The sequence below is a fragment of the Rutilus rutilus genome (genome assembly GCF_951802725.1).
Source record: "Rutilus rutilus genome assembly, chromosome: 12".
Taxonomy (NCBI): domain Eukaryota; kingdom Metazoa; phylum Chordata; class Actinopteri; order Cypriniformes; family Leuciscidae; genus Rutilus; species Rutilus rutilus.
Genome location: NC_140217.1, coordinates 34987910 through 35006664, shown reverse-complemented (window position 1 = coordinate 35006664; position 18755 = coordinate 34987910). Strand labels below are relative to the sequence as shown.

The window sequence follows — 18755 nt, the reverse complement described above, 5'->3', positions numbered from 1 at the left end:
GAGCTAATCATGCTAGAGACATGCTAGCAACATGCTAAAACATGCTATAGCGACTTGTTTTAACATGTTAACAATGCATTAGATCATGTTAACAACATTTTATTGACTGAGTAAAATGTTCAAACTTTAAGCTTTTCAAAGTTATTTAAAATTTTCAGATAAAAAAATTGTAAATGTAAAAAAAAAAAAATTGGTGCAATGACTGGTAGGCTACTGCTTTTATTATTGCTTGATACAAATTTTACAATTTCAATTCAATTCAATTCTTGTGGTTTGATTCCGATCTTGATTCAATATCGATTCATTTGGATAAATAGTACAGATACATATGAATTTTTCTCAAGAAAGAAATTCTCACATAATGCTGTAGGCTACACAGGCTACAGAGAGCCCTGTCAGCTGGTATTATTAAAGGTTAAAAATAACTCAAATTAAATGTAATGCGTTTTTTATTATAATAACAACTTTATAATATTTTAATGATATAAGTAAAAAATATAATAAATACGTAATATAGTGCATATATTTAGCAAAATACTCATTTATAGGCTACTAATACTAAATATATTATAAAATACACATTTTTCTAGCCAACTAACGTGCTATGGTCATAAATGGCTTTCCTGAGGTAAATGTAACATTATGTGACATTGTTCTCCAGCTGTTTTATTGACCTCTTTCCGCGGTTGAAAAACACTGATTGTTCGATATTATGTATGACGAGGCATTTACATTTGATAAGTTGTACTGAATCTTTCAACATACCTATTATTGTTTATTCGTGTTTATTTACTATTAGTAGTAAAGAGAGATGATCGGTTCACGTGCCGCTTGAACTGAGGCGCTACAGCAGCTGTCACATTTAAAAGCGCCAAAACGGTATTTATTGTTTGAATTTCGTAATAAAATTGACAGAATTTGAGAGCTGAGAATTAGTTTAATATCAAAGGGAACCTGCTCTGTCTTGTCTATCTCTTTGCTTCCCAATTGTTCTCTGTGTGAGAAAATGGATGTGTGGCGTGAGAGCGTGCATGTGAAAAGTGTCAATTGCGTTGGCAAATTATAATGTTTGACTAACATGTGTGGGCAATTCTGGAAGGGCAAGTGGATTATCTGCTGTTAGACAATAAATGTGTCTGTTTATGTCAAAGCAGTCAAGGTTTTTTTTTTTAAAACTAATGGAACCCAATTTAAAACATGCTTTAGCTAAAAGTACACTTTTTTTATTTCAGTTTTTGTTTGATTATTTTTTAATTACAATCAAAATAAATGTCTTACACAATGCAATAGCTGCAAGTAATATACCAAATAGAATATAAACTACACTGAAATAAATGTATATGGATGGATCTTCTATATCATTGGACACAATATATTACAGATGTCTACATGCTGACATAGTTCAAGAGAATAAATATCTCTTCTCATTATAGTGTCTAATTTATACTTCGAGAGTGTAGTCAGAGAAATGGCCCTTAGCACATACATACGAGTTAGATCATTTCATTCAAAAACGATTTCATTGCTGTGTTGATGATGTCTTGTTGATTGATGTTGCTGTGGGAATCACTCTTAGCAACCAATCAAATTCATTATTAGTATTATTTTATTTCAGTAACATTTTTCAATAGGGTTTCATATTTTAACATGAACTAACAATGAGAGATACTTCTAAAATGTTTATTAATCTTAGTTCATGTTAATTTAAATAATTACTTAAATAAAAGTTCATTGTTCAGATACATTAACAATGACTGAACAGTTGTATTTTTATTAACTAAAGTTAACAAAGATGAATAAATAATTATTTTGAGAAAAACAACATTACATATTTTACATACATTTTTAATCAGATTACCATATGGTTTTTGAACGATGATAATGACAGTAGGCTACTGTGCAACAACAAGTACAATTCTTTGTTATAAAAAATAAACAGATAAACATCAAGTGAATTTAAATATTATTTATATTTACATTCTTACAAGTGTAAAGTACATTTTAACCCGTTTTGATAAAACAAAGTTGAAGTTCTGATGTAGTGGTCAAGCTTAAAGAAAATCTGGCAAACTTCATAAATAAATAAAAAATAATTAAAGAGACGCAATCAAATTGAAAGGCTGTCGTAAAATGCGCTTTTAATGAGAAGATAACCACTAGAATAATTGTTTTAAAACTATTTTTGTTGAAAGAATGTGGAAAAAAATCAAAGTTTGATGGATTTGTCGACTGGCCAATGACGTGAGGCCTCCAGCAGCACGTGACAGAGGGGGTGGCTCACGTGTCAACGGAAGAAGATGCTTTTGTTTTTCCTTGGGAAAAAAGTCGAGGAACAATGTTTGGAAAGGCGATTTTTTCAGTTATATCATATATTTTCTTCAAATGCAAAGTCATAATCTAATATAGGACATGAACTCTTTTGGGATATCTGAGCCACATTTCCACATCCTGAAGCTTGTTTGACGCTCCGTTTGGGAATTCTTGAAGCTGCAGAGATTGCAAGGCGGAAGAAGGGAATTTCGAAGGGACGAGCTGAGAGAGCAAAGTGATGGCTCCGGATTGATTTTATGCTTTTCACTTTAATTCGGATTCATATGAAATCAGATGTATATTCTAAAACACAGATAAATCTCTGTGTCTCATTGATGCCATAATTTGGATTGATCATCTGCGATCAAGAAACTCAAAATGGCGGAGGCCTGGCCCATCCCCCAGGCCCTGTTCCTGCTCATAGTGAGTGTCGTGGGCCTGGACACTTGCCCTTCTCCCTGTACGTGTTCTGATGGTCCAAGTGCAGCTCAGCTGCTGGATTGCAATAGGAAAAGACTGACTTCTGCGGCTCTGGAAGCTCCAGCCTGGATCACCCATGCGTGAGTAATAGAGGAGACGTTGTTTACATTGCCTGATGGTCATCCTCCAGCAGGGCTGCACATGTGCACAATACTAACGCACCACTGACAGTTATTCCATTTTAGTAGTATTTATTTGCTTTTTATCAAATCTTGTGTTGTGTCATTGGTTTACTTTATAAGCTATCAGTATTGCATCTTTATTTTTGGGTATATAAATAACAACATCTGTTCTGTACCAAATTGCATATTTTCCCGCTCAGTTTTGGTCTCTGAATAACATTAAGGGGGGTTCCTTCGCGAGTATGAGCTCCATATTCTTATTATATCATACTACAGTACATAAGCCAGAAAAGACTGATGAAAATTAGCTAACGTTATACAAAACACGGATGGAAACTTAGTTTTTCTTTTATGTTTTGTCTAAATAGGTTGTTCCAATTCAAAATATTACGTTTTTCTGACTATTATTTCTTATGACAGACTTTATATGTTTTATTCAACTGGATTTTAGAGAGAACTTTAGTGTAAAGAGTACATTTTGAGGTTTACAGATGCGTTTAACTACCTTGCCATACCTTCTGTTTATCCTTTTTTCTCGCCATCTTGGTTTTTAGCTAAGTTCTGTTTACTGTTGTTAGATTAGTTTGGTATATTGTTTATTTTGCTTTGATTTGTTGTAACTAATTCTTTATCAAAGTATGCAATGGTGTGAAAAGTCTTTTTTTACCAAATCTGAATGGAGGGTGCAAATTATAGACTTGACATTTGACCCCCAGTCTTAAATATTTTTGGTTATGGCTGCACACTTGCTGGCATATTACTTTTTTCTATATGATTACAACCAGATATTCCTTTTGCTATTTCTTTAGTCATTTTCCTCAGTTTTCAGGTTTATAATTGGCTATATTGTTCTGTAAATTCTTTTATTCTTCGGTGACTGCTTTTTCAGGTTTTAATAATTCACTCTTGTGTGAATATAGGTCTATGAATCAGAACGAACTTACAGCGGTGCCTTTTCTTGGAGATGCCTCGTCCAACATTACCGTGCTGTCACTGTAAGTTAACTTCTACGTTCATCCTTTTTCATTCTTTACTGCGGTTTATAGCTGGTGAAATTGCTCCAGTTTCTTATAATAAACAAGATGATAATTAATAAGATACAGCTACTGAAATGTAACAGTACATGGCTTGTGTTATTGTTTACTATTTTACATTTCATTAAGAGTGAGTGATCATAATAGTACATCTATAACCATCTGTTGTTTATTTTCAGTGTTCATAACCGAATCTCTGAAGTTATGGCAGAGCAGCTGTTGCCATATTCATCTCTGGAAAGTCTGGACTTGAGCTCTAATTCTATATCTGAACTTAAGGCCGGATCATTCCCTCCCATGCAGCTGAAATACCTGTGAGTTTTTCATTTTTTGGCCTGATTTTTGTACTCAGGCTTGTCTGTATTGTGCACTTTGGTAAGACTGTAGTGAACTTCTAAGTAGTTTAAGAGAGCTCTCTATAGAAGTTATCTTCTACACTTCAGTAGTTAGTGTGACAACTTAAAGGGTCAGTTCACCGAAAAATTACAATTCTGTCAGTAATCACTCACCCTCATGTTGTTCCAACCCAGTAAGACTTTCGTTCATCTTCGGAACACAAATTAAGATATTTTTGATGAAATCTGAGAGCTGTCTCACTCCTTCATAGGCTTCTAGGCAATTTCATTCTGCCGGTCCAGAAAAGTTAGTTAAACATCGTTAGTAAATAAGCGACGAGAATACTTTTTGTGTGCAAAAACAAACATTATTCAGCTATTCATTTTCTTCTGTGTGGGCCTCTGACGTGAGTTCACGGGAGCGCCGCAATGCATGTGCGAGAACTGAGAGGATGACGCAGATGGGTCTCGATGTAGTGTTTAAAATGGTTCTAAAGTGTGCACTTCCTGGATGTCCGAATCGTGAGAATCCAACGAGGAAACGTAAAAGTGCCTTACCAATGCTGCAAAATGAATGACTTGGCTTTCACACTTTCATGAGCGTCATCTTCTCAGTTCTCATGCTCTCGCGCCCACACAGAAGAAAATGAATAGTTGAATAAAGTCGTTATTTTTGGGGTGTTTTGCGCACAAAAAGTATTCTCGTCGCTTGATAAACTTAAGGTTGAGCCACTGTAGTCACTTGGACTATTTTAACGGGGTGGTGTGGCGCAGTGGATAAGACACATGCCTTTGGTGTGAGAGACCCGGGTTCGAATTCACTGTGAGACACCAATGTGTCCCTGAGCAAAACACTTAACCCCTAGTTGCTCCAGAGGCGTGCGACCTCTGACATATATAGCAATTGTAAGTCGCTTTGGATAAAAGCGTCAGCTAAATGAATAAAGCTAAATGAATAAATGTAAATGTAAATGTTAACAATGTTTTACTAACTTTTCTGGGCTGGCAGAATGAAATTGCATAGCAGCCTATGAAGGAGTGTGACAGCTCTCAGATTTCATAAAAAATATCTTAATTTGTGTTCCGAAGATGATCAAAAGTCTTATGGGGTTGGAACAACATGAAGGTGAGTAATTACTGACAGAATTTTCATTTTTGGGTGAACTAACCCTTTAAATGTCGTCAGCTGTTGCTTCGATCTTTACTTTGTCAGTAAATAATTGGTGTTTTTCTTGGAGTTTCTGATTCCTTTTGAGGTTTATGGATAACTGTCTGTTTCCTTTCTCCATCACAACAGCAACCTGAGCAAAAACAAGATAAGTTCCTTAGAGCCTGGCTGTTTTGGAAACATCAGCTCCCTTCTGGTGTTGAAGATAAACCAGAACAGACTCTCTCTGCTGCCTGATAAAGTCTTCACCCTCTCTCAGCTCCAAGTCTTGTGAGTATTCATGGCTAATGAATTGGATGTTATTGCAGTGCTCAATTAGATTGTATCTGACAGAATTACTGCTTGCTAAATGCAACTGATATTATCAACTGGGGAGTTTTCTCCTTGTCGTCTTGTCTCTCTCAGGTTGTTAGCGCCATGGTTTAGACGTTCTTATTATAATGTGCCTCTCTATGTTTTCGGCATTTTTTCAGAGAGTTGAGGCGCAACAGGATTCGTGTGGTGGAAAGTCTCATTTTTAAAGAACTCAAGGCTCTTAAATCGTTGAAGATGCAGCGTAACGGCATCACAAAGCTGATGGATGGAGCGCTCTTTGGATTGGAAAACATGGAGGAGCTGTGAGTCAATGCATTCAGGGTTTTACATTATTTTATTTTAATTATTACTATATTTTTAAGCATTGACATTTTTTTTATAGACATATTAACTATAATTTACTACCTACACTAAACAACTTGGCAATAATTTTAAGTGGTTGTTCCTCTGGGGGGGAAAAAACACCCTTTAAGCCATTTTAGAGCAATTAATAGATATTATTAATGTGTGTGTGTGTATGTATATATGTGTATATAAATATATATATATATATATATATATATATGAGATATGAGAGAGAGAGACTTAGTACTAAGTTCTTTCACATCTTTTTGCACATAAACTGTCAAAAACACACAAGGTTACGTAAACACTCATTTATATCTTGTAAACAGTTCTTGTGGATGCAAAATAGTCTTTAAAACCAACATGAAAAAGAATTGTGATTAATTAATATTGTGATATGATATTTTTACCCTATCGCCCACCCCTATATTGAGACTTGGTTTAAGTAGTATTTTTATTTTTAACCATACATCACCTTAAAGTGGATGGTTTGATTATTTTTTGTTGTTTAATTCAGCTAATTTATTAAGTTTCTGTTCCACATGATGTGTCCTTTTCCAGAGAGTTGGAGTATAATAATTTGACAGAGCTGAATAAGGGCTGGCTGTATGGACTGCACATGCTAAGGATTCTGCGGGTCAATCAGAACAATATCGGACTCATCCGAGCCGATGCCTGGGAGTTTTGCCATCGCTTGGAAGAATTGTGAGTGACTTCAGCCCTGTCCTTAAACTTTTATCCTATATGCAATAATGTAATGCAATTCTGTTCTAGAAATAATTGCTTAGTCGTTGTTTTCTGGGTGTTTTTTCTCGAGGTGTTGAATTTGATTGTTGCCACTAGATTAATGCGTATGTGTGTGTGTGTTTGGTTTCCAGGGATTTATCTTTCAATCACTTGAGTCGTCTGGAGGACTGGGTGTTTGCTGGTCTCAGTCTCTTGCAGAATCTCAACTTGGGTGACAATCAAATCACACACCTGGGGGAAGGAGTGTTCAGCAGCCTGACTAACGCCCGTACATTGTAAGATAAACCACATTCCCCTTTTGTCTCTCACATTATACATGTCTTCGGTAACACTAAATAAGTCTGTAGTTTATATACAAAATGCATTATTTTAGTCTTACATTTTTCTTTTAAATTAGAATTATTATTATTTTTTTTAATCAGGCTCCTATGTTTAGGTTCAGCAAGTTCCCTTTGATGGCAATGAAAAGGTTAAATGTGTTATTTTCAAAAATGTCAATTCATTGGTATTCATCAAATTTGGCTTTTGTCTTCATTTATTTTTCATTTTCATTTCACAATAAAATTATAAATATTTTATGTTTTTTAATAAGTTCATAAACCCTTTTGCTGAAAAATGGTTGTACTAATTTTGAAATGAATTTATCTTCTTATCGCATATTTGCTCTCAGATGAAGACAGGTGTGTTAATGTGTACAACAGATTTAATGAAAATGGAAGTAGCATATCTCTATAAAATAAGATGAGCCCATAATTGCAAACAATATAGTCTATCCCTTTAGTTTAAGCCCCTATATAAGTCCTTTCAGTTTAGTTTCTGCGTTTCGGCTCACCCCAAAGAAAAAGAGCACATTCAAACATGCCCACCTCTTGTATCCTCAGCCACGTCCCTTTGGCACAGTTGTAAAGCGATGGCAGCCTTTTACGTCCAGTAGTGCGTGAAGATGATCTCACAATACTCCCACATACCAGCCTGTCTGTACAAACCCCCTATTATATTTGATAAGCATACAATGATGCTGAGCTTCCGTAGCGCCTTAGAACCATAATTCTCTGTATATAGAAGTACAATCTCCTGAAGAAAGCAGCTCTGACATTTTAAGGTTATAGAAGTTTGCTAACTTTCTGATGGTTCTGTTTTTTTATTTTATTCCAGGGACATCCGTAATAATGAGATATCCCTCGCCATTGAGGACTTAATTGGCATGTTTGTGGGTTTGAAGAGGCTGAACTCGCTGTAAGTTTGTTGGTGGAAATGAGCTGTTTGATCTGACTCTGAGATGTGAAGTGTGGTTTGACATAAGCTTGTTGTCTGTGTTTTACAGAGTTTTACAGAATAATAAAATCAGGACCATCACTAAGAAAGCATTCGAGGGTCTGATGGAGCTGGAGCATTTGTGAGTCTCTCTTTTAGCCCTTAGTATTTTGGGAACGTCATGTCTCCTGTTACTAGATGCAGTAATATAGAAATCCTTCCAGATATTGTTCTGCATATATCACAAATACGTCTGTTGGTTTCACTGGGAGGTCCAGTTATGTACAAGGTCAAAACTTTTTTTTTAAATGAAACGTATTCACAGATGAATTGTTCACACCAAGATATAAAACGTGCATTTAATATAACAAATATAATTTTCATGTCATGCAGACTTTAAATTTAAACTGTGATATTTCAAAATCACACTTATAAGCAATACAGTTGCAATTCTTAGGCAGAAATAGGCTGCCATGGCTCCATAAAGCTACAATTTTACTTGATTCATTTGAAATTGAGCATCAAAACTTTATAAAAAAAAAGAAGTATAACATTTTAAACCCTTTTACACTCTGACCCCATAACATTTTTTTTTATCTGAATTTGAGGATTTTTATAATAGATATTTGGTTAATATCATTATATTCACCAATATATTTGATTATGCTTATACTATTGGTCATGGATTTTATATTTATAATGTAATGCTGTTATATTGTTCCTATTTGCATTTGTGCAGTTGCAATGTAAAGACAATGACAGCAGTAAAATCCAATCTAATCTAATCCTTTCTATTATTCAACAAAACACAAAGCCCCTCCTCTTTTGTACTGTTCCCATATTAATAATCTTTTTGAATTTGTTCTACAGGGACCTGAGTAAGAATGGCATCATGTCTATTCATCCTGACGCTTTCACTCATTTAAAACTTAAAACACTGTAAGTGATTGTTTTCTATCTACAGACTGTATGTATTTCACGTATGTTCGGTGTCTGCATTTTCCATAATATATTTTTGTTGCATTTTTGTCTGAATGTTAGTATGTATTCTCAATAATGCATGTATTGTGGTCTTCCTCAGTGATTTGAACACCAGCAGTCTCCTGTGTGACTGTCAGCTGCAGTGGTTGGGCCAGTGGTTGACTGACAACCACTTCCAGCAATCCTGCACCGCCGTCTGCGCTCATCCCGCATCCCTGGCAGGATCTAGTGTGCTTGTTGTTAAACCGGAGGAGTTTGTCTGCAGTGAGTGACCTGACAGTTACCTCATGCTTTCTCTTACAAAAACACTTTTCACAGCACTCTAATGAAATGTCTCTGACCTTTTTGGCTTTTGCCATTTAAAAAAAGTAATTTTATGATTAAGAAGTAAAACTTTAAATATAAAAAGTATTAGCCATATCTTGGATTAAGATCTCTTTATTTTGGTGTCACTTGCAGATGACTTCCCTAAACCCCAGATCAGCGCTCATCCCAAGACTGTTGTGGCCTTACGCGGGACCAACATCACTCTGAACTGCTCTGCGTTCAGCAGCAGCGACTCTCCCATGAGCACCGCCTGGCGCAAAGACGGAGAGGTGCTGTATGACGCTCAGGTGCAGAACTACGCTCGGTACCAGGATCAGCTTCTTCTCTACACCACCGTACTCCACCTGCTCAACGTCAATTTCACCGACGAGGGCCAGTACCAGTGTGTGGTCTCCAACCATTTTGGCTCCAACTACTCCACTGTGGCCAAGCTCACTGTTAATGGTTAGTGCCTTATGGAAATTGATTGTTACAATATTCCTACGGGTCTAGAGTAGGGCTGGTTGTTATGAAAATGTATATTGTTACCACTGTATAAAAATGTCTATTGTCAGAGATTTTGCTATGTTTTATATATTGCGGTATGTAAATATATAGCACTATTGACATTTATACTATTGACATATATAGCACATATGAGTGATGAGATGCATGATGAGAGAATATAAAGATCCGGACATGCTTAATGTTTATTTAAATATATTACATTCATTAAATATTATACAATTTAAATGAATACTATTTACTTAAATTTTGTAAATATTTTAATATTTAGAATAAATGTCTTCTTTTGGCTTCTTCAAATGCGATGAGGTTTAAGTAGTCTTGATTGGCGTATTGCTAAAGCACTATGATCTCTCCAGATGCTTTGATAAATTGTTTGGCATTTGTTTTTTTCCTTCCCCTTATTTACCCTCATTTCTCCACGGTTGTTTTTTATCTCTGTCCATTTTTAATTTTCCATGTCCGTTGAACAAACATAGCAGCCCTCTGGGATGCTGACCTCAGCAATGTAATTATTCTGTTTATATCAGTTCATGATGCGTATGGAAGAAGAGTGGATTTGTAACCTAATAATAGAATGACAATAACAGGAACACATTATTCTCTAAGTAAACACTGCAACAAACGGTGCTGTTTAGAGTTTTGATTAACTTGCTTGTTTTTGCTTACTCAGAAGATGAATTCTGTTCATGTTGAAAAATATTTATTGTTAGTGTAATATTTGCTTACATTTCCGTACATAAAATGATTTTAAGGCTTTAATAAATATTGCACAAGGTAGAGTAATTTAATAATTAAGTAACTTAAATGTATGATGTAATGTTATAATTAAACTTGTATTCATTTTAATAATAAAATTTACTTCAGATATTAAAATACTCACATACACACATAAACACAGACCACTCGACGAATGGATTATAAATAGTAATGGCATTAGCAGTAATAATAATGTAGTAAGTAATAAATAATAGTAAACTTAGTAATTGCCCTTAATGATAATCCATGCACAATTTTGTTGTTTTAATCCAATTTTATGATAATAATCCAGATATTTTTATGACTTTCTGGACTTACTTGTGTAAAGCAGTGAAAATAACTCACTAATGGCTTTTCCCAGAGCTCCCCACCTTCCTCAAGACACCCATGGATCTGACCATCCGCACCGGGACAGTCGCTAGGTTGGAGTGCGCTGCAGAGGGACACCCGACACCCCAGATCGCATGGCAAAAAGATGGCGGTATCAATTTCCCTGCTGCCCGTGAAAGAAGGATGCATGTCATGCCAGACGATGACACTTTTTTCATTGCTAATGTGAAGGCGGAGGATATGGGCGTCTATAGCTGCACGGCCAAAAACGAGGCGGGCAGCCTGTCGGCCAATGCCACTCTTACTGTGCTAGGTATAGTATTTTACAGTGATCTAATGCCAAAAGTTTTCTTCTGAATTATATTTAATAATCATTTAATCATTAAAATCTGCTCTTTTTGACAGAAACCCCATCCTTTCAGCGCCCTCTAGAGGACCGTAATGTTGCCCGAGGTGAGACTGCTGTCCTCCAGTGCATAGCTCGTGGTAGCCCCACCCCCCGCCTCAACTGGACCAAAGACGACGCCCCGTTAATACTGACAGAACGTCACTTCTTCGCTGCAGCCAATCAGCTCCTCATAATCGTTGATGCTGGTCCTGCTGATGCAGGGAAATACACATGCATCATGTCCAACACGCTGGGCACAGAGCGCGGTCATATCTACCTCAGCGTCTTGCCCTCGGCCAACTGTGACCCGGTGACCAGCATATACGGTCAGGATGGATGGACAACGGTTGGCATTGTTGTGATGGTGGTCGTTTGCTGCGTTGTTGGCACCTCGCTTGTGTGGGTCATCGTCATTTACCACATGAGGAGAAAGAGTGAAGACTACAGCATAACAAATACAGGTCAGTGGACAATTCTGCACAAATCAGTTTAAACATTTAAAACTAAAAATAGTATAAACATTAAATTATTCTCATTTTTGTTTTGAAGATGTCATATAATATCCAGTTGATAGACAAAAAAAATAATGCCTAGTAGGGTTTCTGTGATTATGAAATTTTGGTTGTCTAATTATTAGCAGAGATAATTAAATTAACAATTTGATAGTCTGTTTTGTTTATGTTAGTAAGACTTGTTTTAAAAAATAATGTTTAACAAAAATTGCACTAGGGAGAATACCATGAATAATACACTTAATAAAATATAATATACTTTGGTTAAATATATTCATTAAATATAACAATTTAAATAAATACTATTTACTTAAATGTTGTAAATATTTTAATATTTAGAATAAATGTCTCTTTTTGATCTGCTTTAAATTAGTTAAGGTTTAAGTAGTCTTTCACATATTTTGAACCCAGAATGTTTGATTTAGTATAGTATATTATCTCAAATAATCACAATCAGAATATAATAAATGCAACAGCTCTACCATGCTATTGAAATAGGCATTATAACAGTTTGTAACAATCTTACAAATGTATGCACAAAAAAGTTTAATGTATATATCTTTCTGTTGGGTGTGTTCCAGATGAGATGAACCTACCAGCAGACATTCCCAGTTACCTCTCGTCTCAGGGTACGCTGTCAGAGCCTCAGGAGGGATACAGTAACTCAGAGAACGGAAGCCACCAGCAGCTCATGCCCTCTCATGCTAACGGCTATGTCCACAAAGGCACTGATGGTAATATCATGCTGTGCTCCTCTTGCAAGAGTTTGTCTTCATAAAGGCTGTAAAATAAAACAGATCAAATTTGACAACTCATTTAGTCTCTAGACGAGTCATTATAATGGATGCATGTTGCGATGCGTTTCAACAGGAGTATGTTACGGTGAAGTGAGCAGTGATGTTGATCCAGACGCTAATGGAATGCTGGGTAGTCATGTGGGCTCCTTCTTTGCTGGACGTAGCAGCTTCCACCGGAGTGAACCCAGAGAGGGACAGGCAAATGTCCCTAATGGTAACATTACATTTTGAATTCATACATTTTTATTATTTATTTGCTTAAAGGTCCCATTGCATGAAAATATCACTTTCTGAGGTTTTTTAACCTTAATATGAGTTTCCCTAGCCTGCCTATGGTCCCCCAGTGGCTAGACGTTTTGATGGGTGTAAACCAAGCCCTGGGTATTTTTGAGAAAATGAAAGCTCAGACGGGCGAATCTAGAAATCTTCCCCTTATGTCGTCATAAGGGGAAAGGTTACCTCCCCTTTCTCTTCTTTGCCCGCGAAAAGAATTTGGCCATGTGGCCCATGAGAAAATGAGCTGCGCGATTATGTGAATTTCTGATGTGTAATTGTTCAAGTTCAGACAGATAATCTTTCTCTCAAAGTCGTTCAATACTGTTTATGCATCAGTAAATCAAGCCAGTGACTAAACGATCAACTTCACGTCATTTTCTCTTAGTAGGATGAAAATAATCTTACTTAAACTGTGATTAATATATATATACAGAAAGCGATCAAAGAACAATCCCTTTCCAATCGCCCAAGCTGTCAATCACACAGCGCGAGTTTATCTGGACACTTGCCAAAACTCGTTATGAAATCAATGACGCTGTTACACTGCACAACGAAGCTCTTACTGTACTTACCTCATGTTTGCATTGGTGAAATCATTAGTGAGAGTGCAGAAACTGCGTTGCAATGATAAGATCTTCATTCAGGCGATCAACAGGCTGTCATCTGCTCAATGCTCATAACTGCAACCTTTTATATGATGGGAATAGATCTAAATACTTAAAAAACTTCTCACGATTCGTTAATCCCGATAGCTGTAATAGTAAAAACGTATAATAGCTGTAATAGTAAAAGTTTTCGAGAGAGTTCCACATGTAATGCGAGATATTTCATATGCAAGCATGTCAGCCAATCACAGCAGTGGGCGTTTACACTGAAGTCTCACAGCAGACACGCCCCTTCAAACAGAGCGTTCAAATCAGAGGCTAAAATCAGGCTAGAAAATATGCCTTTTATTTTCTAAATTATAATGTTTTTTAGATCAAAAGCTGTTATAACATTATAAGGGCACCCCAGGAAACATTCTAAAATAATAAAATAATCCATGCAATGGGACCTTTAAAAAGGAATTTTGTGTCATCATTCATGTCAGTACATAGTTTGCCTCACCAGTCGCCATCCTGACTCCTGTTTGTCTTTTTAGGGGGAGCTGGCCCTCTAGTCATCTGCTCAGACTGCTACGACAACGCCAATATCTACTCGCGCACGCGTGAGTACTGTCCATACGCCTACCTGACAGAGGACGACCCACTTGTGGCTCAGATCTCTCGGGACGGACACCAGAGCGGCCATCAAGAGCGGGATCAGCGCACCGAGCACTCGGACACGGCGCTGGAGAGTTTTATTAGCCAGCAGAACGCCTCTGTGTTCCTCACCAACCATGAACCACGACTACCGGCGTCACAACACTATAGCACTGGTGAGATGAACACCTTACATGCAATGACATTTAGAAATGCACCTTATTTCAGTCTAATATCCCTTTACCTAGCAAACCATATTCTTCCATGTTTGGAGCTGAGCTACTGCATGTGCCTATTTTCACAATCTCAATTTTTCTTGTCTCAGATGTCCCGGGCAGGTCATTTTGGGATGGGGAGGAAACCAACTCTTCTATCCTTCCCCAGGCCTCAGTGACTGTACATAAGCCCCCGATGGGTGTGTCCGCAGGGGACAGCCGAGAGGAGAGGAGGGGGGCACTGGAGGAAGGCTCATACAGGACTAACTCACAGGAAAGCGCCTCTGCGCCCACATAAACCCCAGTCAGCCCTGTCTTCCCCAAACATCACCACCTTGTCCTTCAGTCGCCTCCCAGTGCTCTCAGCCCACTACCTCCTTTGAGAAGCCTCATTATCTGCCAAATGAAACGCCTCTCTCTTCAATGTTTACACTGCCTCTCCTGTCCCTCCCCACCATGTTCCTTTGTTAGCCCAAGTGGATGTGCATTTTGCGGAAAACTCTTTGAAACAGGAGAGAGATGTCCTGCTTTCACTATTCCTCAATTGTCCAGTCTGGTTTGGGCCCTGAATGTAACATTTCCAAGAGCTCCACTAGTCCTACCGTAACCTGTGACGTACAAATTATGCCATATTAGGTTTTCCTGCCTACTTAAGAGCGTTGAGCCTTTTTGCGTATGCCAAAGCTTGACCCAGACTCACCTATAACTTGCTTTTGCTCTGGTACAGAACCTGTACGAACAGTGACTGTGAAGATTGGACTGCCAAAATAGGGCAGTGATGTTCTCTGAGTGACATCAGAGGGTCAATCACCTGTGCTGCATTTCTCATTCCTATTGGCAAGTGGTACTGACTGATGACCAATAATGTGTTAACAGAGTAGAAGACTCTGTTGTTTCCACTGTTATTGTACGATGGATTTACTGTTATTTGTCATTAATAATGCATTTTTTTTTTTTGTATTGCTTCTCACAAACCCAAACATTCTTCAGTTTCTCTCTGTGTTTTCTTTAGGCACTATAATAGACAGTAAGAAAGACCGGATATATTGCACCTTTGACAATCTGCCCAGTACAGCCTTATGCAATCGTAATATGCAAACTCGTTTTTATTTTTTATGCTGCTTTCCCGTATTATGCTTTCGTCTTTCTATTTTGTCTTTTGCTACAGAACTTTAAGGGTTAACAAGTTGATTGGTCTACCCCCACTATGTGCATTCTTGCAGATGTGCACAGAATGGAATTGCAATATTTTTGTTTGAGCACCAATGGTGTGAGTTTGGAGGCGGGGCTACATTTTGTCTGACCAATAGCAGACTGGGGGTAGCCATAGTGATGTGAAAATCTGCCTGTGTGCTGTCAACAAATGCATTGCTATTCATAAGTTTGAGCTCGCCCGGTCTCACCCGTCCAGTACGTGCTGCATTTGACATTTTTGGTTACAGCTGGATCAAACTAATCTCGTCCTGCCTTTGAGTGCTTTTGAAGCTCAGATAGGCTTTCAGGTCATCTTCTCAATTTAAGGTTTTAAAACAATTGTGACAGTTAGGAGGGTTTTTTTGGCCTTAGAAGGACCGCTGGATTTTGACTTTCTTGCCTGTAAACATTGTCTTAAGAGAGGTGGGCTGTGTCCGAAACTAAAGTCTGTCTCGCTGCCCTCTTGTTCTACAGACACCTTTTAAGGAAACTTTCAAGGCACTAACATCACGTCTAATGAATTTGTTCAAGATCAAGTGAGCTTCGGAGATATATAGGGAATATTTAATGACCACAATTCTTATGTTTTAGAAATTATTCTTATGCTGAAAAGCATGCACAGGATTGTTGGATTTCAAAATTAACCAAATTATCTAGATTTAGGTATCTTGATTTGAGCATCGATCTCTTCCTGCCTCCAGAACAGCATTTTTCAGGTTTCGGATATTAGCCACTTGCTTAAAAGGTGCACTCACGTTTACCTTTGTATGGTGAAATTCTGTGGGCAAAATGCAGTCATCTCAATAGAAATCTGCGCAATATGGATTTTAGTGTGAGGTGAAACGTGGATTTTGCATCAGATTTGAGTTTGTTGAACTTAGAACACACAATTCATGCTTCGACCAATATAAAGGTCACATTTACGGGTGCTATTACCTATTTTCACATTGATTTAATCTTGACTCAGTCTGCACTTGAATGCTTGCTGACCCAAACCATCTGTATGGATCCCAGATTAAATCTTAACCATTCATTTTGCAGTACAACTGACATTTTGCACTTTTTGCGCGTACAAAAGCTGGATCTTCCACTGCGGCAGATATGTGGTCACTGTCCTCTCCTGTCTTCTTTTAATGGAAATGATTTCTTATCAACCACTTTCCAACTGCGATAACTACCCCTTGATTTGCATTTTAATTTGTTGCTTTTTGCACAATCTCTTGCCTTGCAGTTAGCTATACAATTACACTAATCAAGAGACATTGATGCCATAAGATGCAGATGACTCCCCGCTGCGTCAGTTTCCCTCACTGAAAGGAAAGAAGTGTGTGTCATCAGAGGCTTCCAGCAACGTTCAAAACCTCTACATTTTTCGAATTACTGTTAATGCTTGCTTGGCCTCTTACTGTGGTCTCTCTTGGTTCAGCTTGTGGGAGATTAATGCAAAACAGTTTTGTTTAAATGTAATTTAAGAGGACATCAGTTTTATTTTACTCCAAATTGTACAGGACTTAGTTGGGATCTTTAAAAAATGAACAAGTATGATTTCACTCACAGTTCTGTTCAATTTACACCAAAGAAAATCCACACGGATCAAACATTCCTGCCTTCCGCAAACCAAAGTTTAGCTTCAGTGCTTAGACAATATTTAAATGCTGCTTTATAAATGTTTTGTTCATTTTTTTTGTGTATTTTTTTTGTATACTGTACCTGTACATTCTGTAAAGCATGTATAAAGAACATTGTTTCAGAAAATTCTGACATTTAGCTGACATTTAAACAATAAAATGAATTCACATGCACCACGAGTGAAGATAGCCATGTTATTTAAATAAACTATTAGTGAAGCTAGCTAAGAAGCATTATTACTATTGCTCATATTCAACCCTATAAAGCCTATAGTGTATAATATTTTATATGCAAATTTCTAAGGCCTCTGAATTATCAACATAATCAAAACTTTGCTGAGCAATGTACACAATCTACTACATGCCTTCCATTGTCTGATTGATATGGATAGCTTATGCTTTAATAGCAAAGAAAAAGAATTAGGTCGTTATAGCCTATTTAGTTGATTATTCGTACATCATTTTTTAAGAAATCATAATATAATTACACAGGCTTTACAAGCTATCTTAATTTCATACTATGGTGGTCATATTACTTTTTGGCCACTGCACCAAGTTTCATATTTTTGCTCAGTTTGGGCCTCCTTGATCGTGAGCTCCATCTTCTCATATGTCATACTATATAGCCATAAAAGCCTGATGTATCAAATATAATAATATAATAAAAACTTTGTATATTTTTTATTAATAATAAAAAAAAAAAGATTATTATTTCATATGTCAGGTGTTACAGGGTTCATATCAAATTTGATGAGGTTGAGATTGATTCTACAGTTTGATAAAAAAGGCCATCTGAAGTGAGTAAATTATAACTTTTTCAGTTATTTTCAATTGATCCCTTTTATATGATCTCTAATAACATTGCTTTGTCGAGGGAAAAAGGTATTATTGTAAGTGTTTTGTGTTACAGCGTTGAGGCCTCGAAGTGTGTCTGAATTATGCTAATATAGTGAACTGCGGAACTTTTCTGGAAGTTTTCGCTGAGTTTAAAACGCCGACCACTTTGAATTCCTCTAAATACTTGAACTGACAATTTCCATTCCCATCCTCCAAGAGATGTTCAGAGAGAGAAATTATAGTTATGAGATCAAAGTACATACCTCCGCCTGCTGCTAACCCTCTTTACTCGGCTTTATCAATAATTCATTCAAACACTACTCGCTTTGGATTATTACACTAGTCGAATGGGGACGTGCTGTGTCCTCTGCACCGCTCAAGAACAACCTCAGGCTATTGCCTTCGTTTAGACCTCAGCTTAGACTAGACTTCCTTTAGGTGTTGGATGGATACTTGGTTTAAATGGCTTGTTCGGGTTTGCACAACCAGTAGAGATCTAATAAACTAGTTTATTTGTGTCCAGAGCCTTGTTTCCTTCCCTTTTGCAGCGTCACCCCTTCTCGCTCTGATGACGCGTTTACTGGCGCGAGGGTGGGGCAACCTGTCACTCACATGAGATCGACCAATAGCAAACCACAACTATCCAATCAATTCAC

At 37.1% G+C, this 18755-nt stretch overlaps 1 protein-coding gene across 1 annotated transcript; it reads left to right on the top strand.

Moving 5' to 3' along the window:
* The first annotated feature begins 2265 nt into the window (after positions 1–2265).
* lrig2 (leucine-rich repeats and immunoglobulin-like domains 2) lies at positions 2266–17436 on the top strand. Its single transcript, XM_084426190.1, has 18 exons — positions 2266–2870; positions 3833–3907; positions 4126–4260; positions 5579–5719; positions 5923–6066; positions 6671–6814; positions 6988–7131; positions 8012–8092; positions 8181–8252; positions 8981–9049; positions 9192–9355; positions 9551–9862; positions 11043–11324; positions 11417–11860; positions 12493–12645; positions 12782–12922; positions 14126–14401; positions 14551–17436. The coding sequence occupies exons 1-18, from the start codon at positions 2689–2691 to the stop codon at positions 14736–14738; spliced, it is 3147 nt and encodes a 1048-aa protein (XP_084282316.1). The 5' UTR covers positions 2266–2688; the 3' UTR covers positions 14739–17436.
* Positions 17437–18755: the final 1319 nt, after the last annotated feature.